We start from the raw sequence: 27,379 nt of genomic DNA on the forward strand, positions 1-27,379 counted from the left end.
GAAGGCACATTTGTAGGGGGCGACCAACTGGGAACAATTATTCACACACCACCTTAAAATGTTTGTTATGCAATTTATACAATCCAGATTTGGCCTATATTTCTTTCATATTTTGTTTATGGCTGTGGAAAAAAAGGTTGAGAATGGCTGTTGTAACAGGTCTTCCTGAGCCATACAGCCAGAGTAATAATCTATCTATGCTTTGTTGCATGAAAAATTGCCCAATTTCCCCCTCCAGTTCAGGAAATGATCTCCATTTTCTGTGCTTGAAATAGCAGCACCACTAGTAACAGTCATAAAAATAGCGTTGTATGTGCTTCGGAACCTAAAGTAAATGACAAGGACAAGTGTGAGGGGAAAGGATAGGAACTGGTAACAGTGGTAAGGCTGAGGTGGAGGAAAATGACCACTGACAAAAGTCAGAGATGGCTTGTACATTGAGAAGGAGAGACCCTCCACCGCCATTCTGCCATCCCTCCTACCCACCTTGGTTCACAAGCTGCCTCCAGTAGAAGGCATGGAGAAGTTTATAAGGGACTACTTTGAAAGGTATTGCAAAACTTCAGTTCATCCACCATGTTGCTGCCAGACTGGGGTCAAATATAGGAAGCATACAACTGCCTTGTTACAATAGCATCACTTGTGGTGGTGGCGTTTCTAAGCAAAACAGAAAACACTGGTTATGATTTACAAAACTCTACATGGTCTGCCTATTTGAAACACTACATTCTCCCATATGAGCCTTATGCAGTATCCTTTCTTTCTGCCCTGCCATTACCAGAGGCACATTTGATCTGAATATAGACCAGAACTTTCTTGGTAGCTGCTCCCAGCCTTTGGAACTTACTAAAAAGGCCAGATTAGCACCATCTGTTTTTCCTCCTGTCAGCAGAGATGTTATTCATACAGATTTCCAATGTCAAAATAAAACAATTTAAATATATTGTGTAAATTAATTGCGTAAACTATTTTTTCTATTATATATATATATATATATATATATATATATATATATATATATATATATATATATATATATGTTTTATATTTGTGTTGTAAGCCGCCTAGAGTGGTTGCAATGACCAGATAGGTGGGGTATAAATGAAATGAAATAAATAAATAAATATTTTTTAAAAATCCATTGCTACTGTACCCTGTTTTCCCCCTTCCTATCAGTATTTTTTTTTAGTTTCAATGGACAGAATTCCATTTATTCCATATTAACTAGAATTTCAGCTAATAAATAAGGTGCCTGATTCTGTTGTCAGTCATGCTAAGATACTGTATATCATTTATGTTTTATGGTTAACTACACTGAGTGTTAATGTTAGTGGAAAGGCAGAATCCACTTCAGCAAATATAAACTCAATAAATAGGACAAGAGGGAGGCACAGTGGATTTCTTTTAAAAAATTAAACTTTTAAAGAAAACTATACAGTATGGGGAAGAGATACTATTTCCACTGTCCAACTGCACAGCATATACCAGAATTTGGCCAACAAGCCAGACAACTCATAGATGTTTTCATTGCTTCCTGGAAGGTCTAAAACTAGCCCTGGGAGGAAAGGATAAAAATTAATGCTTCGCCACAGCCACAGTGCTTTATTTATCTTCAAATGCATTCAGGAAGGCCAAAGACAGCAGGCATCCTGAAAACCATACTTCAGGAAGTTGTATTTGTTTGCTGCGTATCCTGGACTCCTGTCCCTTCCATCATCAACCCTTCATCTAATTATACCAGTTCAGTTCTGCATATACAGTATCTGCAAACAGATCATTAGTCCTTGCATTACATCACAGAAACATTTGCTCTAAAAAGGTTATGTAGTGCTAGATTGGAGAAAACATTGACTATCTTGATCCATACATGAGATTTCCTCTACCATGCTTTTAATTTGCAAGACATTTTATTACCTGGAAGAGCCAGTCTTTTTACGGTATATTGTGCAAATTATTCTTTCCCAGTACTGTAGTTACTGACTAAAGAAATCTGCTCATTAAAATAATGTGGCATTCTACTGTTTAAAGGTCATCTGTATAACACAGTTAAAGTGTTGTGTACACTAATACATGACCTGGGACTTTCTACGACTGTTTAGGCTGCAAATTCCATCATCTTCAGCCTACACAGCTAATTGGAAGATCTTTTGGTAGTCACAAGAATGTCTCTAGGATTCTGTAGGCTGAACTCCAGCCTCACCAAAGAGAGCTGAAAAATGCAGCACCTACATATTCATAATTCTCCATTTAATTGGAGAGTGGAGTGGTTCAATTTATATAAACTTTATCTGAGGTGACTGAAACTATCTTTGCCTACTTAGAAAGGTTTTCATTGGTATAATTTAGAGATCTTCTCTCTGGCATGGTGTTAAGATCTCCAATGAATAATACTATTGGAAGAGAGACATTTATAATATTAAATACAGCACTTCAAGTTTGCTGGACATATCTTATTGTTCATTTTATTTGTTATTTGCCAATACCCCATAACCAAAGTTTTCAGGACAGACTTCCTATATAGATGATAAATAACATAGGTTTCATTAAGCCTACTTATTATTTCTTCTTTCAGAATAAACTTAATTTAATGGTAGATAAATTTCATACTTCTGAAAAAACAGAGGTGGGTCAAGACATTTTGCATAGGAAACAGCCTGGTTGGTAGTTGAATTTCATTTCAGCATCAGCAATGGAATAACTTCAGTTTTTACTGCAGTTAGAAGCCACCCACTAATCAAATTTCTTTGGGAGATGTACAGGCACTTGACAATAAACAGGTTGTGTAACAGACATACGTAGCTCTGTCCTCTTAAAACTTTTCTGCACTCTCTCAATGTTTCACCTTATAGTTGTCCCATATTGTTTGCAATATAACTCTGCATTTGTTTTACACATGATCAGAAAGATAAACTACTAGTTTATTCCAATTATTCCCCAAGCACTTCCTCAGTCTTGATTTCAGCCAATCAATCACATTTAAAAAATGTGATACGCACAAAACTAACCCAAAACAAACTAAAACTAAAAAATAAAGAATACCAAAACATCGCAACACTTCAATAACCAACTGCTATATTTTAATGTGAGCTTCCATGGGCAAGTCTACTTCATCCAACATAAGAGTTGGGACTACATGGCAAATATTTATACATTGCAAATACTGTATTTATAACAAAACCAAACAGCTTTAGAGGCTGGTCTCTTAAGCAAAGTGGAATCACTTCATATTTAGGATACTTGCCAAACAGCCTTTATTTGCCTGTCTCCTTATGTTTTTCAACACACAAACATCCCCCCATCTAAGGGTGTGTCTGCAGATGAGTGTGAGAAAGAGATTTGAGGGTGGAGAAGGAGTAAGACAATAAGAGAATTAACATGAACAAGCAAGCTACTTGCCCACTTTTGAAACCAGGCACAGGAGGAAGGAGCAGCAGGCAGGAATGTACAGTATCTAATTTGAGGACTGGGTGTAGACCTCTTTTCCTCAGCTGAGGTGTTATGTGAATGAATGGGCTTGGGGTCAGAAAGTATCAGAGAGAGAGAGAGAGATAATGTGTATGGCAATAGAGATGGATATGAATGTTTCATTGTCTCCTGCTTCTGTGTATATATGTACTCCTAGACTCTGGAACTCCCTCCCTAGTCTGGCTCCATCTTTGCAGTCCTTCCACAGACAGGCAAAGATCTTTCTCTTCAGGCAGACTTTTCCTTAATGACTGGTGGTCTGAGAGAGGTTTTAAATGGACTGCTATACTCTGTTGTTTTAAATGTTTTTTTAATATTGATCCTAGTTACCATTTTAATGTATTATTTGTTTAGGTTCCCCTTGAAATTTAGTCCAGTCGTGTCTGACTCTAGAGTGTGGTGCTCAACCCCGTCTCCAAGCCGTAGAGCCATCATTTGTCCACAGACAGTTTCCGTGTTCACGTGGCCAGCGCAACTAGACACGGAACACCGTTACCTTCCCACAGTGGTGGTACCTATTTATCTACTCAGATGTTTACATGCTTTCAAACTGCTAGGTTGGCAGGAGCTGGGACAAGACGGGAGCTCACTCTGTTGTGTGGATTCGATCTTACTACTGCTGGTCTTCCGACCCTGAGGCGTCTGCAGTTTAACCCGCAGTGCCACCATGTCCCTTTTAATATTTTTGTAGTTCTTTTTAAATATTTCTATACTTACTGTTTTAGCTTTTAAATGTTTTAATGATGTAAGCCACCTTGGGCCCTTTTGTGGAGAAAGTGTTTGTGTGTGTAATATATGTAATATGCACTTAATAAATATATATATAAAATAAATAAATAAAATACATACACACACTTACATATATATTTAAGTAAGGTGCTTACAGAGTTAACGGATGTCACTCTCTCGTGCCTTCTCGGGTCAGAGAAAGTGAGTTTTCTCTTAAACAGTTCCTGTTGTGTGACATGTTCATTAACATTTAACAGCGGAGGTTCAAATGTTGTTGACCAACCACTACTAACCGAATTGCGAAGGTACAGAACTAAACCCTGACCCACTTGACTGAACACGCGCTCTTGATCACATTCATACTCGCCACAGAACAGGATCTTGCCTTTGCCCCACTCCCTGGAGCGAGGCGGCCCAGTCTGGCTCTCGAGTACCAACCAAGGCTGTGAGGAAGATGAGGGATGTTTATTACCCTGCAGGAAGAAAAAGATACCGATATATATATATATATTTGGCCGGGCAAGAAACAAAAAGCAGCCAATCACCGGAGAGTTTATCTAATCGAACTAACTCTGACCAATAGCAGGGGGAGAAGATGAGGGGTTTTAGCTGAACCGGGTGGGACGGAGCGAGTTATTGCCGGGGGGGGGGGGACGCGCGCGCCCTCGGAGTGGGCGGGGGAGCAAGTCGGGGGGGGGGGGCCGAGCCCGGCGGGCTGGTGGGAGTCGGGGCGGGATAGAAGGGGAGACCGCACGCTCCGACTAGTCTCGCCTGTGTGTTTTGTGAATGAACCACGTGGCAGTGACTCACTCGGTGTGTTTCCAGACTTTTGCAGAAGCTGCTGCTGCTGCTGGCGGCGCCGGCGTGTGGCTCCCTTTTTTTTTTTTTTTTTTTGGGCGTTCTTGCTCCCACCCGTTCGCCAACTAACTGGGACCCAGCCCAGCATGGCGGGAACACGTCTCTCGCTAGACAGTCTCGCCGCCGCCGCCGCCGTCTGCCTCTTCGTTGGCACCTTTCTGCCGCCACCAGGTAAGCGTTGCGTCCTCGCCCCCATCCCTACAGGATGAGAGGGGGCATGGAGGGGGGAGATCGCCGGCATCCCAAACCTCGGGAGGGGGGGAAATCCAGAATCGCTCCAGGGAGGGCACGCTGGGGGACCCCGGGAAGCCTGAAAAGGGGAGCGTTGCCGATCTTCTCAGCCCCGAGCCGAGCTGCCCCCGGCTCCCTAACCGCTCGGGCCTTCCTGGCGGGTTTGCCCTCCTAGCCCGGTTGGCGTGTGCTGGCGCCCCCAAGGTCTCGGCTCCCGCTTTCCTGCCTGCTACTTTCTTTCTGAGGGCCGGGCCGTCTCTAGCTTCCAACTTGGACGTAGAGACGCGGATGGGTGAAGGAAGCGGTGTTAGTGAGCCCGTAGGGCGCAAGGGTGCTCTTTGGAGAGGGGACGAGAAACTTTTGGCACGAGAGCTGGGTCCGAGGGTCATCCACTTGGGGCGGCGGCGGCGGCGGAGGAACCCCGGGGCTCAGCCACTGGACTTCGCAGCCTCTTGTTTGTGGCTGTTGCCTCGTCCTCCGATCTTGAACTTGGGAATGCTCAGCCTGTGTCTGAGAGACGTGTTTGCCTTTTGTTCCTACGAGCGTTGCTTCGTCGTTTTGAGTGCTGCTGACTTAACTTTCGAAACAGTGTGTGTGTTTGTGTGTGTTCGTGTGTGAGTGAGTGAGTGAGACCAGGCACAAATGAAGGAGGCTTGCGGGGATAGATCTTGCTCGCCGGCTGCTCCGACTCCGGCCCCAGCGTGTCGTGGAAGCTAGCAGGGGTCCTTTCCCACCCTCGCCTCTTCTTTTCAGCCCTCACCTCCACCCCGGTCCTCTGGTAAGAGTCAGAGTCTCCTTCCCCCCCCCGTGCGTTGGGACCAGTCCTTAGGCTGTGACGTCTGAACAGCTGGGGCGGGGATTATGCCTCTTGTTTCTGTATGTGGAGAGAGAGAGAGAGAGAATAACACCTGGAGCGAAGAGACGGTCCTCTAAGGTTTCATCCCTGGAGTCAGGCTCAGACTAGACATGCCTGTGGTAGATCTGATAGTTAGAAATAATCTGGGCCTGTCCGTTCACATATACGCATATACGTAACTCGAAAGTCAATTTCAAAGCAGCATAGGTGGGTGAAGGGATTTGAACATTTTTGTCCCTTAACACGCCTAATCAGTTGACTAGCCCTTTCCCCCTTTTGGCTCAGCTTTGATGGTGAAGAGATGAGGAATTTCAGTGTCAGTGCAGAATATATGAGGAGGAGTTTCTGTGCTCTTCCTGCTTTGCACCCACTTAGTAGCTGGCATGCTTTATACTGCAGGGTGGGCAGAACAGGTAGATTGATATTTACAGAGGAGTCTCTTGGTGATTTGTGGTAAATATACAAGGATTTCTAATTCTGCTTGTTTAATAATAGCAACCCACCTGGACTGGCCAAGTCCAGTAAATAAGTAAGTGAATAAAGCTGATGAAACTAAGTTCTGGGGGAAACCAATTCTTGAAGTACTATTAGTTCTCCCTTGTTCTTTATTCCTGAGACTTGCCTACTGGAAACCTGCTTCCAGATAAGCATTCTCAGAGCTATGCCACAAGTGTCTGAGTTTTTAATCCCAGACACTGTTTTGATAACCTTGGGCTTCTAGTTAAAAACTAAGTAGATCTTACAAGCCTGAAACATGCTATTGTGGGAGACCCAGGTTGAAATTTGTTTATGGAACAATGAACCAATCCTCTGTGATTTTTGTTTTGTTTTGGGATGCTGTGAGCTTGGTGTTTTATAATATTATTAAACATACATTGTCAAATGATAATATTAAAGGTAACTTTCTACCTTAAGGTGAAAACAACCTAGATTGTTTTGCTGCAAAATTTCTTTCATAAACCAACTTACAGTCTGATACTAGGGATGCAGGGAATTCATTAACAGTGCAATCCATGCATGTCAAATATTTAATTTAGTATTTATTTTTTAAAATCCATTATTTTTCTGATCCCAAAGAAAATTACCTCTGTGTGACTTTCATAGACTCAAGGTACACATATAAGTTTGTAAACAGAAAAAAACTGTCGGTTAAATTTTCAGTATCAGAACTGGATAACAAACAATAAACCTCCAAGATTTATAAGTTTCATCTGTTAAGCTTTCATAAACTGGAAATCTTGTTCACAGATTTCTTTTAGTCATTGTAATCATATACATTAGAAACCACTGGTTGTTGTGGAGGGCTGTTTCAGGAATATAACAAATTAGTTCTGATTATGTATATACTGTATGTAGTGGAGTATCTTTGCTGTATTAAATGTTCTATAGCACAATACATTATCTGTTGTTTTCCTTCCCCTCTGTAATGGGAGGAGAGGGTTCAATAACCAGAACACCTGCTGTTGAGGTAAGATGAAATATTGGTTGAATTATTCAAAAATATAGGTTAAAAACTCCACTGGAAAACTGGTTGTATTTTTCGTAGCTGGACATGTTTGGCATAAATATTTTTTAAAATTACATGCTGGTTTAAAAATGATTTTATGTCTTTCTCGGCTACTTTGCCAAATTCAGTTGTTTTGGAAGGACTTGTGGTCTAAACATGTAAAACTTGGCTACTAACCCAGTACATGTCCACACAGAAGTTCTATGGTGCTCAGTGGGGCTTGTTGACAAATAATAGGAGCACAGTGTCAGGCTGTAGTAATAAATACTTTCATCAAAAAGGAAGTCCCGCTGAATTCTGTGGGATTCATCTTTTAATCAGTATGCTTATAATTCCAGTGTAACTGAACATTCTTGGATTGTGGGTTTTCTCAGGAGTATTCCTCAGTTTGGGAAAGGGCTAAAAGAATCAAATACAGGGAGGTTCTCCCCAAATTGTCAAGTAGAAATCTCCATGGTCTCTCCTGTACAGTTATGAGTTCTCTGAATTGTGGCTGTTGTGTTTAAAGGGCTGTAATCCTAATTTAGGGACATGGTGGTGCTGCAGGCTAAACCGCAGAATCCTGTGCTGCAGGATCAGAAGACCAGCAGTCGTAAGATCGAATCCATGCAACGGAGTGAGCTCCCATCACTTTGTCCCAGCTGCTGCCAACCTAGCGGTTCGAAAGCAAATAAATGCGAGTAGATGAATAGGGACCACCTTGGTGGGAAGGTAACAGCGTTCCGTGTCTAAGTCGCACTGACCATGTGACCACGGAAGATTGTCTTTGGATAAATGCTGGCTCTATGGCTTGGAAACGGGGATGAGCACCACCCCCTAGAGTCAAACACAACTGGACAAAAATTGTCAAGTGGAACCTTTACCTTTTTACCTTTCATCCTAATTTAGCTGGTTGGATAGCTCAGTGGGACCAGAGGCTGGGAGTTCAATTCCCCACTGTGTATCCAAGAAAAGCCAGCCTGTGTGGCCATGGGCAAACTGCACAGTCCCAGGATGCCCCTAGAAGAAAGGAATGGTAAACCACTTGAGTGCTTTATACTTACGAGTAGAAAATCCTGAAAAGGGTCACCATAACTCAAAACTGACTTGACAGCACATGATTATTGTTATTGCTAGTTCTAACTTAAATTCCAACTGGTTAGCTGTGGTTCACCCTTTTTCTGTTTTAAACTTATCATACCTTTGAAAGTTCAAATATAGCATTTACTTACATTTCTAGGTAAATGACACTTTCATTTTTAGACTAGAAGAGAACCATTGCCTTTATAACTTGGAACGAAAACAGAGGCTTTCTAATGCTATAGAAAACTAGGTAGTGGAGGCATTTGTGGCAAATCCATCAGGTGGTAGATCATTAATATAACAATTTAATGTGTTTGAAGCATGTCACATTAATAATTTCAGCTAGTCCTTACATCACTTCTGCAAAGTGGGTCAGTATAGTTACACACATATTTAAGAATTTGCTTTCAATCTAACGTGGCCCACTCACCCCATTTGGGTAGGTGAAGATTTGACTTTCCGTCATGTCACCCATTGCCGGAGATCCAGATGTATCAACAAAGACATATGTATTTATGCTAATATTCATGGGATTCAGAAATCACGCTTAATAGCATTATTTTAGTAACATTAAAATTAGAAACACTTAATAATAACGGTTATAGGTAAAGGTAAAGGTTCCCCTTGACAATTTTTGTCCAGTCGTGTTCGACTCTAGGGGGCAGTGCTCATCCCCGTTTCCAAGCCATAGAGCCAGCGTTTTGTCCGAAGACAATCTTCCACGGTCACATGGCCAGTGCGACTGAGACACGGAACGCTGTTACCTTCCCATCGAGGTGGTACCTATTTATCTACTTGCATTTGCATGCTTTCGAACCGCTAGGTTGGCGGGAGCTGGGACAAGCGACGGGAGCTCACTCCGTCGCGTGGATTCGATCTTACGACTGCTTGGTCTTCTGACCCTGCAGCACAGGCTTCTGCGGTTTAGCCCGCAGCGCCACCACGTCCCTCTAATAAAGGTTATGCTCTTGCAAAATGAAGGTGTGGTTCAGTGGTTTTGCAAGATCTTTAAATAGCACGTAGAGCACCAAAATAGATGAGAGTAATTTACTGGAAAGTATTTTAGAGCGTGTAAGTTAGAAGATGGATACTCAGTGTGGTATAGCAGATATGAGTGAGGACCTAGGACTCAGGAAGCCTGGGTCTGAATCCCCACTCAACCATGAAAACTCACTGCAGGTGTGGAAATGGAAAGGCTATTCCTTAAGTATTTCACGTACTTGAAAGTCCTATTAGGACCATTATAAGTCTGTTCTGACTTGATGGCACACAACAAGTCAGAAGATACTTGGCAATTTTTTATCCTTTTGGACTGTATGTGCCACAGTTAACTAATATAGACTTAAGGCCAAAAGTAATAGGAACCATTTGTGTTTGTCTGTAAGTTTGATATGAGCAAGCCTCCTCTCCTATCCCTGCTGCCTGCCAAACTTCTACAAAGTTTGCTGACCATATTTCATTTGACAGGAATATAGATAGTCATCAGATCATTTGTCGCAAGTTTTCTGGTTATGCTAATTTTGCACAGGAAAATAGGTAAGAGATTTGTGGTCTATAAATTTTTTTGAGCCTGTAATCTGCCTTTATGAAGACATGTTGTCTTGGAGAGAATGCAAGAGATGGTCCAGATGAGCTCCCATGTTATGACTGAGAATAATATGGGTATCAGTCCAAGTGATTTCTTTGAAAAAAAATTTCACCTATCTAAACTGCTTCTAAATCCAGCTCCAGAGACCTTGAGTAAAGCTGCCATTAGGGTACTGCTCAGACTATCTGCCAGCTCAGTCCTGATTAACTAGGTAAATACTTCAGTAAATTCAGCATTGCTCTTTTCCAGCTGTCTCTAGAAATGTACTTCTTTCAGTGGGTCTCAAGAGTATTTTTGGCTTGGTTTTCCCTCCCTAATGCCTCTGGCTGTGTCTGGGGGAGCGGTAGTAGATGTTTGCTTGACTTCCATACATACACGTAGCCCTGATCTGCAGAGGTGCATAAGGCTTAGATTGTCAAAAGTCCAAGCCTTGTTCTATTGCCCTGAGGTTGCATATACACTGGAAGCAGTGTGCCATGTAGAGTTGATGTGACTGATGTGTATCCCTCACCCCCATAACCTTACGCCGTCTTACCAGCTTTGAAACTTAAATGGGGCCGTTCATTACAAGAAGTCTTGTGCAGAGCACAGACTCCAAACAAACAGGCTTACTGACTACTTTCTCTTGTGAACAGAACTTCATTCTGTGTGGAAACTTCACTCAGAGAGCAGAAGACCAAGGGAATGTGAAGAATATACAGTATGTCATATCCGAAGCCTCTGGTGCGAGAAAGTAGTGTTACTGTAGCTATCTCTCTCTAGGTCCCAAATACTTTGGAACCCAAATGAGACTGTTTTCTTGAATCTGCTTTTTGGGTAAATGTTCTTTCATATTTCGTGGCAGTGATTTTGGTACAAAGGTCCCAGAATTATTTAACTGTTTTGACTTATGGATAATTAGGTTTTATTTCATTTATAAGCTTGTCTTCCAGGATACTTAAGAATTAAAAATCATAATCAATGAATTGATGTCCCTAGTAATAAAATATGTGTGTGTTTTGGTTTGGTAATATTGATCAACATAGTTGCTGCTTGCTGGTTTGTTTTAACTGTCCTTGGGGGCATGGGGTTGGGGAGTGCAATTATGGGTACCTGCTCTTCAAAATTTATAATCTGGCTACTGGTAAGGTACATTGACATTCAGATCAACAACATAGAAACAGCTTCCTTACAGCCAAATTTCATCACCTTCCTTCTGCTGGCTAAAGAACTAGCTTTGCTTAATTTTTGTCTGCATTAAAGAAATAAACAGGTGAACTGCTGAGGGAGATGAAGGGAATGAAGTTGTTCATTTTCTTTATACAAATTTCAAATGGCTGCTTCAAATTCTTGGTTGCTGTTTGTGGGAGTTCAATATTTTGCATCCAAGCTGCATATTTATTCTCAGACTTTAGGCATCCTATTCCATGATTGGAATAAATGAGCTGGATCCATGCACTCCGAACTTTGATGTAAATACATGTACTGGGATGAATGAGAGTATTCATGGGTCTGAAACAGCTTGGCGAGAAACCAGTCCCCTCCCTCTCAAAGTTGTTGCATACAAAACTTTGGTGTTCAATGATTCTTACATAGAAAAAAAAATCAAGTAGTATTTGGACCTTGTTATTGCACTCACACGAACATACACTACCTACCTACGCACACACACAGAGGCTGTTTAAATAGCCAATATGATACAATTAATTATTGATTAAAAGACAAAGCAGTGAGACAAGAAGCCCTTGTCAAACTTTACTGAAGTCATAAAGATGATAAGTTGTCTTATAAAAAAATAAGCAGCCAAATAAGTATCTGCGATGACACGTACGTATTTAATCAGGGCCATTTCAGAATCTGTTTACAGGTCTTCTATCATTTAATCAGTTCGACTGATTGATTTAACGTTGCAACCCTCATTTTAGGTTCAATTTCTTAAAGATCTCTTCTGGGGCCCATTTAGGGAACATGTATTTATCACTTATGTCTAATCTGCAGTCTGTTAAGTAGCAAATGCTGTGTATAAAGGGAAGAGAAAAGAATTACCTGCAGTTTCTTAGTAGCCAGAAGTCTTTGAATGATGGTCTTTGCCATGCAGCTTGCTCTTACATGGCTGTGTTCTAGAAGGAAAGATCATGTTTGTACAGAATTTCAGAATGGGGCACTTTCCTATGATGATCCAGCAGGCTGCAAATAGGAAGAACATCTTCAGAGCTATCATCATGCTTGCTATGAAGCTAGGTCTATGTCTTGAAGTGCTTCTCCTAGGCCCGGTTCAGACACAACAGGAAAGCATGGTTTCCTATTACATGTGTAGGTTGCAGTGATCTGTGGATTTATCTATCCCTGCTATTCTCTCTTCTTCTGCACCTGTAAGGAAATAACAAGCTTCAGCTTCTGAATCTAAACAAACCACAGCTTTCTGTTACATCCAAACAGAGAACTGTGGCTTGTTTTAAATCAGAAGCGAAAGTTTGTACTTTGTGAAAGAGAAGGGAAGGAGAATATGTGCTTGCAGTGACTCATTCACATGGCGGTAAACCATGGCATTTTATTAACCTATATAACCTCATTTCAGATAACTGCTTTGTAAGCTCCTTTCCCCTCTCTATGCCATGCAGAATAAATTATACACAATAAAGGTATACCTGCGCATTTGATGGAAAGAAGCTGTCCTTTTATTAAACATTAAGATTTCATCTACAACCTGTCCACTCTCTTGCTGCTGCTGCTGCTGCTGCTGCTGGCCTTTTAGAATACTTTGGAAGTGTTCAAGTGTGGAGTGCAGGTCTTGCAGGGTGCAAAAAGGGAAAGAGGTTGGGAATCCTGTTGTCACATCTTTGAAGACAAGGAACTCAAACACTGTTCCTTTAGGTGGGACTCTGTGACCATGAAAAGATCCCAAGCTGCTGGCATGCCGGGAAGATAGCTAGAGCAGAGTTCATCCCAAGTTCATACCAAATGTTCCACATTGAGGCTTCCCATCTGGTCTCTACTGTTGGAGGTGAAACGGGCTTTCTGGCCCCTAGCCAGCAGCAATGGGAACAGAGATTACCCTCCAGAGCATATGATTTCTGAAATGACCAGTGCCCACATTCACGTTGCTGATCAGTCTAAGCTTGGTTCTCAGTTATTATGGAAACACTCTGGGCAAAACATGCCTGTTTTGCTTGTTTGCATGATTTTTCTTTCTTTCTGCAGTTATCTTCTATCTTGCTGTAGCCTCCAGCTCTTGCATGTCAGGAGCAATAGCTAGTAAGCTGGGGGTAGTGGAAGGATGGGAGAGTCTCAGTAGATACTGAATTTTTAAAAACTGAGATTTCCAGTGAAGAAGAAAAGTTAGGTTTCAAAAGCACAGGTTGTCTTGTTCTTCAGAACTCAGCCTGTGGACCAGAGTATCCAGGCTTCAAAACAATACCATGGTATAATGCAAGAGGCTTGGGTAGAAAGTGTGTATTTGGGTTCTTTATCTCTCTTTTTAACTTTCTGTTTGCTCAGATCTGTAGAAGAGAAAATTTTGTGCTTATTTCTTAGGAATAATTGCACACCCTGTAGTGATGCCAGATTCTAGAATTAAGGGTGAATGGAACATTACAAGAAACACAGGACTTGCCGCTAAAATGGTACCTCTGTATCAAATCACCATATATCTTCCTATACTGTATTATCCAGTTCAACATATTTCAAATCCTGATATTGTTGCAACCTGCATTTCTTTGACTTGAACCGCATGATATGACTGTAGCTGGGTTGGGGAAATTTGTGGCACAAGGTACAGATATTGCAGTCATTTTGAAAGCTACTTTGTGAATTTTGGGAAAAACAATGCCGGGTATCATGCAATTTAAAATATAAATATTTTAAATGTAGTCTCTGTGGCAAGGAGGAAGTGTTGCCAGCTTTGGTGCATGAGTTAGCTCCTCTGTTCCTAGATTTAGGTAGCTTGGCCATAATGATTTATGCATCAGTAAGCCTTGTGTTTGGACAGCACACTTCATGTGGAGCAACTCTTGGTTTAGTACTTGAACTAATGTGGAAAGCAGCAGCCATGGTGTTGCATGAGATAGGAGGTGTTTCAGGACCCTTTAGAGACTCACCTTGCCCCCTGGGTGTCAGAGGGGACAAAATCGCCACCTTCTGGGACTCTTCTGAAGCTTCTCAAGCCTCAAAAGAGTCCCAGAAGGTGGCGATTTTGCCCCCTCTGACCCCCGGGTGGCAGGGTGAGTCTCTAAAGGTCCTAGGGTGTGTTCCAGGACCCTTTAGAGACTCACCCTGCCCCCCCGGGAGGCCAGAGGGGGCAAAATTGCCACCTTCTGGGACTCTTGAGGCTTGGGAAGCTTCAGAAGAGTCCCAGAAGGTGGCAATTTCACCCCCTCTGGCCTCCGGGGGGGGCAGGGTGAGCCTCCAAAGGGTCCTAGGGTGTGTTCCATAAGATGGACCTCTCCATAAGGCTCACCAATTTTTAGGAGAAGAAAACAGATTATTTTTTTCCTGTTTTCTTCTCCTAAAAATTTGGTGTGTCTTATGGAGAGGTGCGTCTTATGGAGCGAAAAATACAGTATGTTTCTTTGGGCATTGCCTAATCACTAAATGCCATGTCTTGGTTTTTAATTCTTTGTGGTGTTTAGTTTGCATTTATTTTAAAATGATTTGGAGTTAAATATTAGAAGTTACAAGGGTGATTTAACATGGCTTTACTGTTTTCACTGGCAGCCTCATGTCCTTATAAAGTTTAGTGGCACCCTTAGCCAGTCCATATGCAGTGGCATTCATACATCCTCTAACTCTCAGATAATAAATATGAGAGGGTGCTGGTAAGTATTGAGCCTTTCCCAGAAAAAATTGAGCTAGGAAGCTGTAACTGCCACACTATTCTACATATTCCCCCAGGAAGTCAATGTACAGTACTTGTGACATCTGTCCTGCAGCTTCTTATGCCCCTGTAAATGAAATTCTTCTGACTGCTGGTGTAACCACTCCTTTGCAGCATTAGATGCCTCCAGGACACTCCCAAATCATTGTCTCTTTAGGTGTTTTTTTAGTTTGGGGAACAGATAATAAGGGAATATGTAGAATAGTGTGGATAATGGCACCAACTCTCTCTCTCGTGATATTCCCAGATATAGCAATACTCTTGGCTGATATTTGGCGGTCCTCCATGATCATGTCATGGATGGCTTTCACATTTGCATGCAGAGAGACAGAAACAGGCCTTCCACTGGGTCTCTCACTTTCAACACTGAAATGGCCAGTTAAAACTTTTTTTAAAAAAAATTGACAAAACAACATTTAACTGTTCCATATGAAGGGCCACTGTCACCCATAGTTTGTGACATTTCATCGTGGATCTGCTTTGCACTTTTCCCTTGGAGAAACAGGAACTTGTTTATGGTCATATGCTCTTCCACATTGAACTTTTCTGGAGGTGCTGCCCTGTTCACTTTGGACCTGAACATGAAAGATAAGTTAAAATCCTAGATAGCTGATTTTTGCACCATTGAATACAGACAAATTGGTCAATAACACCCTGCAATTTATAGCTTCCTAGCTCATTTTTTTCTGAGAAAGGCTCAATACTTATCAGCACCCAGGTTGCTGGAACCTGAAACATATGGGTGTGAATATGGATATAGCATGAAACTGACTTATTGTCTGTGGTCTCTCCAAGGAACAATTCTTGTACAAGATTTTTATTACTACTGCTGAAGAGTTAATTTAGCTCATAATTATTAGTTACAGTTGGCAGGATGAGATGGCCTTTCCCCAGAGTCTGCTACAAATTGCATGAGCTGGCAGAGTCCCAGTTTTAAAACTCAAGATGACCAAACTCTTCTGGTCAGGCAATAAAGGCTCAGCTATGCAGATGGCTACAGAAAATCTCACCATCTTGCAAGCTACAAAGAAACCCTCCAATTAAGAGCTCTAAAATGTTTGGTCTAAAACTCTCCATGTTCTGGAAAAAAAAGAGTGTTTGTTGCTAAATTTTGCTTCCTTTATTCTGACAAAAATGTTTATGTCTATAATCAACTCCTCCCAAAGAATATGATGTTACTGAGTGAAAACAAGTATTTATTTTATGTATTTATTTAAAATATTTTTCCTGCCTTTTCCTTAAAAGGACATAAGGTAGTTTGCATCATTAAAAGACAATACTTGAAGCTAAAAATGGTAAGTATACAAATACTAAAAAGGATCAAACATATACTATTCTAAGAAATGGTAAATAAAAAACAAAACCAAAAAACATATTGACAGCAGAAAGGCGCAACTGTCCATTTTAAAACTCAATTAAGACAGCCTGTCACTGAAGCAAAGCTTGCCTGAAGAGAAAAGTATTCACCAGCTTATGGAAGGAGAGCAAAGATGGGGCCAGTCTGGCCTACTGTGGGAGCGAATTCCAGAGTCTGGGAGCAGCTACAGAGAAGGCCCTCTTCTGTGTCCCCACCAAACACACCTGTGAAGGTGGTGGGTCTGAGAGAAATACTTCTCATTATGTTAACATCTGGGTAGGTTCATAATGGGAGAGGCAGTTCTTGAGATAGCTTGGACCCAAGTTGTCTTGGGCTTTATTGGTTAGAACCAACACTTTGAATTGTGCCCAGAAACGGATTGTATGCTGTGTTTAGTTGCAGGAGACAACTGAAAAAAAGAATTGAGTTCCGTGAACAGAGATATGGACTTATCTAAGGTGCAGAATGCATACCTCACTAGTCAAACCATTTTTAGTGCTTAAAAAGAAAGGATATCCATGTTGGGGCAATATGTGTGTTAGACCAGATCATATGATTTGTACTGTGACGCAGTGGCTAGAATGCATGTTTCAGAACATATAGGGGCCTGTATCTTACTTAGAGATTGGATATACAGTATTCCTTTTTTGCATGACAACTCCCAGAATCCTCCAACCCACACTTACTATAGCAATTGGAGGATGTTGGGAGTTGTAGTCAGCTAAACGATTTTTGTTGCTCTTGCTAATTCCTATCATCAACAATCTAGCACCCCGTCATCCCTACTAAATGCTGATAAGATGTTTTGTGCAAGCTTTTGCCATCATAAGGGGAAATGTGTTCTGGTGGTTTGCCCAGAGATAACTGTCATTAAAATCCTGCATACATCTAGATTAGGTGCATCTTGCAAATTGAAAATGAGCAAACTGCCATATACTTAAAAGCTCCATGCCTCTCTTGCTCTAATCCAGTGTGATTTTCTGGGTGAGCCAAAGCTGATGCATCTAGGATTACCAAATAGTAAATGGATGGGATTTGTTTTGCCCTCAGTTGCTTTATTTACTATATATATCTATTCTGACCAATGATGACAATAAGACTGTTATGTAAGTCCACATACAATACAGCAGAAGAAGAATTAAAAGAAAAATAACAAATCAAGGAAAAAATCACTAATCTTAGAACTCCAGAAATACTGAAACATCTATAGTTCACTGGAGGGTAGTTAAAATTAAACATTGCAGGTGTCTGGCTGTGTGCTAGAAAGGAAACAGATTCATGGGGCCTAGTTGCCTTTTAGAAGGAACACCATGGAAACTGGCCAAAGACAACAATCAGTCAAGCCCCTGACAAGATTTTCAGGACATCAAATGAGAGTGGATCCTAGTTGCTTCTTTGCCCAAGCAGACAAACAGACTTTATTTCAGAATGTTCAGAGACTATCCTCTCTTCTCTTGAACTAGTCATAGTCCAGTGCTGTTATGTTTGAAGTGAATACACCTAAACATTTGAATTAAGTAAACAACCTTGGGCGCCATCTTGGAATCAAAGCATTCTCACATTCCATATGGAGAGAAACAGTTTTTGGCATAAGGAGTTAATGGCTTGAGCTTTCCATTATTCCTTGTCCCAAGTGTATGTGTGTTGTTGTGTCTGGAGGAGGAGGCCAATTTAGCTAGGCTCATGTGTTTTCCTTCTGCAGTACAAGAATAATTGCAGGTTTGCTATGAATGGCTGCATCAGCAGAGACTGAACATTGAAATATAGCAAGTAAAAAGTTTATTGGGAGACTGTAATTGTGTGGTTTGTTGCAATGGATGGAACTGAGGAACTGTATGAGCTGATTTTCTGTGGCTTCTTCCTTTTTCATGTTGATACCTTCTTTTGTTGCTGCTGGATATTTTTGGATTTTAAGCACTGTAAAAGAGATCGGAAAATTCTTACATCACTAAGGGAACTTTTTTAGTTGCGCTGTTGTATTAACAAGGGCCGGCCTCTACTATGCTGAGGCTCAATGTCAGCATGAACAGAGACACAGTTTTATGAAACAAACATCTTGTGTTCACCCTTTGGCAATCAAATGGGTGCTAGAACTGTGGGTACAGTGTACCATGATAAGGTACAAACTAGTGGATGACTGTTTCCTGCCAGCATTGCACATGTTCAGCTCTCCCCTGTCATCTTGTTTGCTATTGTCTTTCCTCATTTTGCTGCACCCTCAATAGTTGTGCTGTTACAGATAAAGAAATTCTGAGCCTGTCACCATCATGGCTAGGCAAGTGCTGAACAACCTCGTGTCCCTTCTTCACAAATATCTTACCAGCAGTTGCCTCTCTTATCTCTGATTCGTAACATAGCCTCCTGTGTGTATAGATATAAACAAGCGCTTTGTAGTGGTTTTTTTATTTTTTTGTTTTGTTACTTGAAAGGAGTACCTGTTTACTGAGATTATTTTATTGTCCCGTGTGGTTCCAGTTGCGACCCTCGGAATTTTTCTAACATGAAAGGGTGACCTGCTACAAAATGTATGTATGTACAGTATATTATATTTTAAAATGGTGCAGCCTGGAATGTTCTTTTTCACAGTGGCAGCCAATAGCTATGCCTTCTTTCAGGTTATTAAACCTTGCACCCCTTCACAACAGACAGTCAGTTCTTTGTACCACTGGGCATACCAGATCCTCATTGGCCTGTTTTTGGTTTTGCAGCCTCTACTCAAAACATTTTTTGCGCATCTGTGGATCTTGGTTTCCTTCTGCTGTTTGGCTGCATAAGCGTCGGTGCTCAGACGGGTAATTTGTTATCAATACACATGATTCCCTCTCTTAAGACACAAGTTTATCATCATGAATAAAGCTTTGAGAGATCATGAAAATACCTACATCCCATCTCAGGGCTCTTATAAATTATTTTGAAATCAAACCATAGATTGTATTTGTGTAATTACACTTTTTGACCCCTTTATTTTATATTTGGCAAGAACAAAGAAAGCTGCTCAGAAAATGTTACAGTCTGAGCTCCACCAAATCTACAGCTTGGTAAGTGTACCAGAGTCTCCTTGGTGCCCAGCAATGACTGTCAGCAGTCACACATACCATGATCCCTTTTACTGGAGAACGACATCCTAATAATGCTTGGGTTTTCAAAGCAGGAGATGCATGTATGAGTACCGAGGTTTGGAATAAATTATTTCAGTTTTGCAGAGAACATGATGGCTATACTATGATTAGAAATGGAAACTGAGAAGAGTTACTCCTCTGCCCTACTTTTCATGATTGATCTGTCCTGTGGGCTGTGTTCCTTCTCTATTGCTTTTATTTCCCCTTGCTGGAAGCAGCTGACTTTCTAGGCAAGGGCATGTGTTACAGTTGATGCCAGTGATTTCAGCTGTACTCTCTGTGTTTTCCCCTTTGCATTAGGAAATGGACAGAATTTGTCATCAGCTCCATCCAGCACTGTGTCACACTTTTTGCCTTCCCATGGTGAGGCTGGAAATTTTAGCTCCTGGACAACTACCCCTGTTGCAGCCACCACCACCGTGGATGGCAACATCACATTGACATCAAATGCCAGTAACTCAAACCTACCTGAACCTCTAGCTCCTACCACAGTTGGTTCTTCAACTACTGTAAGACCTCAGAATACAACCAGTGTCGTCAACGGTAGCATTGACATTCTTCCTACCCCAACTGCAAACCAAGTGGAAGGTACCCACAATAGCCTGGATGATGCAAACCCCATCAATACCACCTCCATGGTTAGTTCAAGCACTAACTTCACAGCTACAGAGACCTCACAGTCAGAGGCACAAGGTAAGACTGAGTAGTCCTCAAACCATAATTGACTCTTTAAGCAACAGGGAGAGAATTTCCACAACAAGCTGCCTTTTGTGAAACACCTGAAAAGCGCCTTTGGATTTAATGTTGCATTTTTATTCAGTCTCACATGTGAGCTTAATTTTAATGGGTTTGCAGTTGAACATGTACCATCTTCAGTAACAAGTAGAGATGAGGGTATTTGTATACGCACAGGTGAAACTAACGAGGGTCCAGCCCCATGGGGTTGGACTGTCCACTCACGATTTCACCACTACTGCTGGCTCCGCAGAGCCTTCCTATTGTGCTATTTTCTGCAATGGATTAGCCACTCTCTGACCTAGCAGAGAGGCTTGGCGTCCCGCCTCCTGCCAGGAGTGGGTAATTGATTGCGGACAATGGCGCATGATAGGAAGGCTCTGCGGAATCCCTGGGAGCGGACCCTCGTTATTTCCACCAGTGTAGGGATATTCGTATACGACTATGAAAACCCCCATCTCTAGTAACAAGCAGAGGAACTATTGCAAGGTTATTTTTCTCAACTGATATTTCCATTTTAGGGAAAGGATAATATTTTGTGATGCTTAAATCATAACTGACTAGAATAAAGAAAATTGAGAGGCATGAAATAGATACAGTTTACTTTAAAAAAGAGAGAGAGAGAAATAAAATTGTCCTACTTTTGATACTGTGCCTACTCAGAGGAAAAGACTGCCTTTGCCTGCTTCATTGAATTATGTTTGGAACTGAGGATATTTATTATGTATGTGGCTGAGTCTTTGGCAAGCAGAAAGGACATTTTTTCATAGTGACTGCTGTATGTAATTCCTTGCTATTTTAGTAGGAATGGCTGTTGAACTTTTTTCCGAGAATTCTTGTGGGGTTTAACAGATACTGAAACTCACTTCAGTGTAAAAAGTAAAGCTCTTTCCTATAAACACAGGGGGCAAGTAGAAATTTGATGCGAGACTAAATCCGTAGCAAAGACTCCTGAATGAAAAACAGGAAGATTAGGGTGTTCCTCTTTTATAACTGTGTTTGAGAAGGTAAGAGACATCTGCACTCTTGCCTAAGAACTACTGTACTCTCGAAACTCAGGAAAAATGGGAAGGCTAGAAGTCATGTTCACCTGCTAGCATCAAAGGATAAGAATATTGCAGTAAACTCTGCTGCATAGTTGCTCACACTCAGTAGCAAATCTTATATACTGTGAACCGAACTGTCCAAAGGCACAAAACTGTTAGATCTGGCCATTTTTGCCAGTCCTATTCATTTCAGGAAGGTCTCTCTGAGAAAGAATTCATTGGTCTTTCTGGAGGGAAAAAGGCTATGCCTGATGTGTCAGATTAATGACATAAAGTCCATATTGATGTAGACATTGATCTTGATGACACTCATCTCGCTGATATGTCTAGGCAGCCCATTGATTACTGATGCTCTAGTGTCCAAGACTGTACAACTATGCACACCACAAAAGTGCATGTAAACCTGTTTGGCCCATAAAGGGATAACCTGCCCCTGCATGTCTCACTTTTGAGTCACAAGATAACATAAGAGCTGATCTCTGAGCCCTGGTTTGATTAAAATCCTCTTAGAACTAAGGAGTTGGTCCCAAAGATTTAAATGAATCCCTTCCAGGGTGACGGGGAGGCAAGGCTCACCGCAGATATCTAAATTTTTATTCCCTGTATTCCCACTCTCTAGATATGAGAAAGCTTAGATTCCATGATTGGAATAAATTATCCAGAGCTCTGTTCCAGCAGAACATGCATGCTGCTGCATGTATGTACAACTGTCCAAAATATTAGACATCGTAATCCATATAATGGCAGATAAGCATCCCCTGGTGCTCTAGGTCAAGGTTTGCAAGTGTTTAGTATTGCTGTCCCTTGTAGAACCTATTGTACCCATGTGGGTACTGCCGAAACAGTAAAAGACAAACTAGTCAGGGTGGACTAGGCTTTATTACTCTTGAATCACTTTTGGCTATATCTCTGCAGGATCAACAATTGTTCCTCAATCACAGTCGTCCACATTCAGCACCCTGGAGCCCACAGAAAAGAGACCAGAAAGCATACCAGTGACAGACCATGGAGCTATCACAGAGGAGAATGTAACAGTTTCTACATCAGCTCCAGATGCCACTAGTGGAGAAGTACTTGTGTTGAATGCATCCAGCACTGTCACATTAACACCTGGGTTTGTCTCCAACACACTCACAGCTCACAGAGTCACACCAGTGGAAACAGAGCAGCCAGTTAACCATGTACAAAAGTCATCTGTAGCTGATGTGGGAGATGATAATGAAGGTACTCACTTAAATACTCTTAGCCTACTCCAGGGAACAGGAAGAAAAGAGTAGACTGAAGACTAAATATGAAGAGTTATGCAGTTTATGGGTTCTACAGGTTATAGAATCATGCTGAGGAAGTGTGTGTTGCATAGAAACACATAAACCTATTGTGGCAGAGCAGCTTTTGGAGAGGTTGTGGCTCAATGGCAGAGCATATAATCTCATCAAAAAGATGGTTCAGTGTTTGGTGTCTTCAAGAAAAACTGGAAAAGAATTGTGCCTGGGCAACAAGTACTGCTCCACATAGTCAACACTGAACTAGCTGGACCAGTGAGCTGGTAACTTAGTATATAAGAAGAGTAGGCAACTGTACCTCTGCAGATGTTTTTGGGCTACAACTCCCATTATTCCTCACCAGCAACTGCTGGCTGTGATGAGTTGCACTCCAACCACATTGGAAGGCCACTGTTCTTTTAGTGAGACAGAGCAACTTTTATGTGCTGGAGGTTGATCTTTTACATACAGTAGATGGTAGGGTAACTGAATATACTTCTACAGCCTTGATTCATAGACTGTGTTTCACCATCTCTGTGCAGATCTGCCTAGCATGTCAGAAGCCAGTGCAGTAGGTGAGGACCCCCTGGTGATTGCTGTCATCTTCATCTTCACTGTGACGGTAGGGATTCTGGCTCTTATGGGCTTCTTAAGGTACCGTCAACATAGCAGTCGGCTACAATTTCGGCGACTACAGGATTTGCCTATGGTAAGTACCCACAACTAAACCTCATTGATTTGTCCTGTACCCCTGTCTTTATAAGTTGCTGTCACCAGCCCTTCTCCCTGCCTGAAGTAAGCTCTGGCCTGGGAACCTTGCTGTGGACGATAGGATGTGGTCGTTTAAAAGATACTGCTCAAAGGTCATAATGAGAAATATGCATGTGAGCAGGAGGTACACTCTCTACTACCAGTCACTAAGCTGAGAAAGCATAATTCATGAGAGACTAGGCGTGGAAGATGGAATACTAGTCATTCATTATACATGACAAAGGGACATATTACTTCTGTTTGATTACTGGAAACTGCCGGTTTGCATAGAGAAAAGCTGGAAGCTCGCATTATGGACTTCTTCACACTGCACAGATTAGGAAGTGTGGGCATCTCACCTGTTGCAGTTACCCATTTCACTGCACCGTAAAATAGAATTGACATACTTCACTTGAAACTGTCCATCTCTTCCTGAAACAGCAATTCTTTGCTATTGCACTGACTTGGTACTACTTTGGGATGGCTGTGGGTTCTACAATCATACTTAGGATGTATGTGTTTTACCGCTTGTCTTGATTTCCTTTTCCAACTCCTGCTTTTTCAGTTCTGCACAGAATTAACAGAGTGTTTTCTTTTTCTTTTTCTTTTTTTTTTTTTTGTACACAGGATGATATGATGGAGGATACACCTCTTTCCCTCTATAGCTACTAAACTGCAAAACAGCGTTTTTGGTGCTGGTAAGTCAAGGGAGGCACAAAACTTGCAAAGGATCCTGACCTGGAAAGAGACTCCTATGTAAGAGTTGGGAGCTGTTGTACTGATCTGCAGATGACTGGAAAGCTGTGAGTCAGGTGACTCCATAAAGTCATGTTCTCCCCCTTATTTTTGAAAATTGAAGCCTGGCCCAGACTTCTTCATGGACTCCAAGAACTTCTCCACTTCTTCTTCTTTGGACTCTGTGCTTGGAGGCTCTATGTTCGGGGAAGTTTTTCCTAGGCTTTCATTGAGTGGCTGCATTCACTGGTTTATTGCCAATGGAGGCGTTGCCTGGAATTAAAGTAGGTGCATTGCAGACTCTTATATAGCAAGAAGATTAAACAAGCCTTTTCAGCACAAGCCATAGAGTGTTTTACTTGTGGATGGACATGCAGGCAGATTCTGACTTGGAGATGTTGTTGGCTTCCTTCTTGAATATAAATTTTGTTTTAATTGCACTTTTATCTTTACATTTTTATCCATAGGATCTAAATATGTTCCAAAGGATAGAGCAGTAAAATGGAAAATAGTGATCCTGTCCTTGCTACGAGACCCCCAAAGCTCAGCTAATTCTTGGTAATGTGCTCACCACAGCTGCCAGTCAGATGTAACATGATTCCAACTGGACTTGAAGGCAAACGTTCTCTACTGTTGTTGTTTTCTAGGCAATGGTATTTTGAGGCATATGACATAACTTGATTCTGCTGAACCATCTCCTCCTTAATATGGTTACATTAACTTCAAGGAGAACTAATGGTAGCTGCAATTTGGGTAGGGCTAGTCTGAGAAAGTAGTTTATTCTAGGTATTTGTTATGTACCCATCAAATCACTTCCAATTATAATAACCCGAATAGGGTTTTCAGGGCATGTGAGATGTTCAAGAGGCAGCTTACCACTACCACCCCCTCTTCCCATGTGTTTCTATGGCTGGGTAAGGATGTGAACTCTAGTATGGCACCATGATCCACTACACACTCCAACTCTCATATTCTAGTATTCTCATCAAATTGTGCTGCTGTGTTGAGCAACAAGGTATGGCATGTAAGATGCCCATCAGTTATTTTGTGTCCAGTCTACTAGTTCAGATCAGCCAGTACTGTTAGCATCCCCTCCATGAGCAATGGTCCTCTGATACCTGTACTTAGTAATGTCACTGGAGATTATATCTAGCTGTCCCTGCTATGTGCTTGCCAACTGGCTATGGTAGTTAGCTATTCGGCCCTGTTTTTTGGGAAGAATCTTAGTATTAACTATTAGCAGACACCTTCTATTCACACAGAACCCTCCTTCCCCACTTCTTCTTTCTCATGTATGAAAAACAGTAAGTTCTTTCATACCTTGATTGCAAAATGAAGTCCAAATCATTGCACATGTAGACACAATTAATTTGGATTCATTCGCTTCCAGATTTGCCAAATTATTCTCCTGGGTCTTCATTGCTGTCTAAAGAGATCTCTATCTAAATCTTTGTATTGTGCTACCCTCAGTCTGCAGCAGAACTGTTTGAGGGGGGAAAAGGAGTTTACAGTTATAACCTGATGCATCCAGCTATCTAACAAAACTCAAAAGATGGTAGGAGAGCTTTTCCTCCTTTTTTGCACGCTGACTGTCACACTGCAGATGGCTCTCTTCTAATGGACCCACCCACCTGACCTTCACTAAAGGGAACGGAGAACCTCAAATGTACTGGAGGAGAATGTATAAAAGGAGATTTGCGTGTGAGTGAACTCCTGCAAAGCTGCTCTTGCCTCATTTGCAGTTGAGTGGATTGTCATTCTGCTGTTTTCCTGGAGTGAGACCAGAAGGCTGTTTGAGGTTTCACTGCAAAAACAAGCAGTCTGTTTGACAGCATCACAATGGGCAAAGTGCCAACTCCTTATATGTCCCTTTGAAGATATCAGAAGCCTTTGAAGGTTTCTCTGCCTTGGTTTTATTATTATTAATTCCAGGCTCAGGCATCATTATATTCAATAAAAAGAGACTAGAGATCAATCTGAGTGGTTACCTTTGAAGCTAGAAAGGGGTGGAGTATATTCAAGCAAAAAAAAAAAAATCAGTACTACTGTGGCTAAGCCTCTTGCCCACTGGGACAGTGGCTCCATGAGTCTATGATAAGGCCACAAAATTGCGGGAAGATTTATAAATGCAAGATGGAAGGGAACATAGCCAGCCAGTGCCAGAACTTGGTTCCTTGGAGAAGAAGTGTCTAGACCTCTGTGTTCATTGGAGACCTTTTGTTGGAAAATATTCTACACTGGGCTGGGGAGAAAGTCCTATTTTAATAATTATTATTCTGATCTGGCTACAGCAGTACAAATGCAATGGACTTCAGGTACATCCAGACAATATAATGGCCTCATCAGTTAAAAATCACAAAGCTGTAGTGGTTGCCCTTGTAATGCCTGAGGAGCAGGGAGACATCAGATTTCCATGCAGTTATGAAACCTCGCTGTGGTATTTGTGCAGTCTCACTCTTGCCAAAATTAACCCATCTTGAATAGTCATTGTGAAAAGAGGATGACTTGAGGGAAAAAATATGTGCACCTTGAAGGGCACTGTGAAAATCTAATGAAAAGACTCACGTCTGATTGCGGGTTTTCCCAAGCTTTGGTCAAACATTCACATTGAAAGGTCCCTTTTTTTCTGTATCTTTTCTATGAACATCTAGAAATGTAATGTATAATAAATTTGTGTGTTGTATACATTATAGAGCTACAAGGTTTCTGGGAGCTTGGAACAGTTGTGATTCCTCATTGTACATATACATGGCAAGTGTTGATACCTGCATAATGTGTAAAGTAGCAATAGCTCAGTGGTACTGTAAAAAATAAGGGCTGTCAAGGATATTAGCATTGTAGTGTAGTAATATTTTAAGAGCTAGAGGTTCTTAGGCTTGAGGCAAAGCCATTCTGTCAAGACAGAAGACCATCCTGGAAAATCTCATGTTTTATGCCTGTCTGTCTGCCATAATTTTCCAGGAGATGCTGGTTTAACCCCATCAGCTTATGTACTGCTTATTTACCATCTCTAAAAAATTTCAGTTTGCCACTTGGCCTGCTTATATAATCAGGCTAGCCATATTAACAAGCAGCCATAATAAAAGGAATATTGATCCTGGGAGCCAGAAGTATATTATGAGATCACAAAAATATCTATGGGTGAGATGGCCAAACTAAGACTAATCACGAAATCTTAACAGTAAAGAGGATGGTATACTGTTCTGCACAAGAATATTCTTCCTTAT

General features: G+C 41.5%; 1 protein-coding gene across 1 annotated transcript; it reads left to right on the forward strand.

Moving 5' to 3' along the window:
• Positions 1-4,900: 4,900 nt before the first annotated feature.
• LOC110073758 (uncharacterized) lies at positions 4,901-26,842 on the forward strand. The gene is made up of 5 exons (XM_020783311.3): positions 4,901-5,223; positions 19,925-20,317; positions 22,321-22,629; positions 23,210-23,376; positions 24,045-26,842. Exons 1-5 carry the CDS (start codon positions 5,139-5,141, stop codon positions 24,087-24,089), a joined length of 999 nt encoding a protein of 332 aa, XP_020638970.3. The 5' UTR covers positions 4,901-5,138; the 3' UTR covers positions 24,090-26,842.
• The last annotated feature ends 537 nt before the right edge of the window (positions 26,843-27,379 follow it).

The sequence above is a fragment of the Pogona vitticeps genome, chromosome 4 (assembly GCF_051106095.1).
Source record: "Pogona vitticeps strain Pit_001003342236 chromosome 4, PviZW2.1, whole genome shotgun sequence".
NCBI lineage: Eukaryota > Metazoa > Chordata > Lepidosauria > Squamata > Agamidae > Pogona > Pogona vitticeps.

Bases quoted from the DNA above. Each gene is read 5' to 3' on its own strand.
- LOC110073758 (XM_020783311.3), top strand. From the start codon at position 5,139: ATGGCGGGAACACGTCTCTCGCTAGACAGTCTCGCCGCCGCCGCCGCC. The intron at 5,224-19,924 runs GTAAGCGTTGCG...CCTTTGCATTAG, and splicing joins CACCTTTCTGCCGCCACCAG to GAAATGGACAGAATTTGTCA. The intron at 20,318-22,320 runs GTAAGACTGAGT...ATATCTCTGCAG, and splicing joins CTCACAGTCAGAGGCACAAG to GATCAACAATTGTTCCTCAA.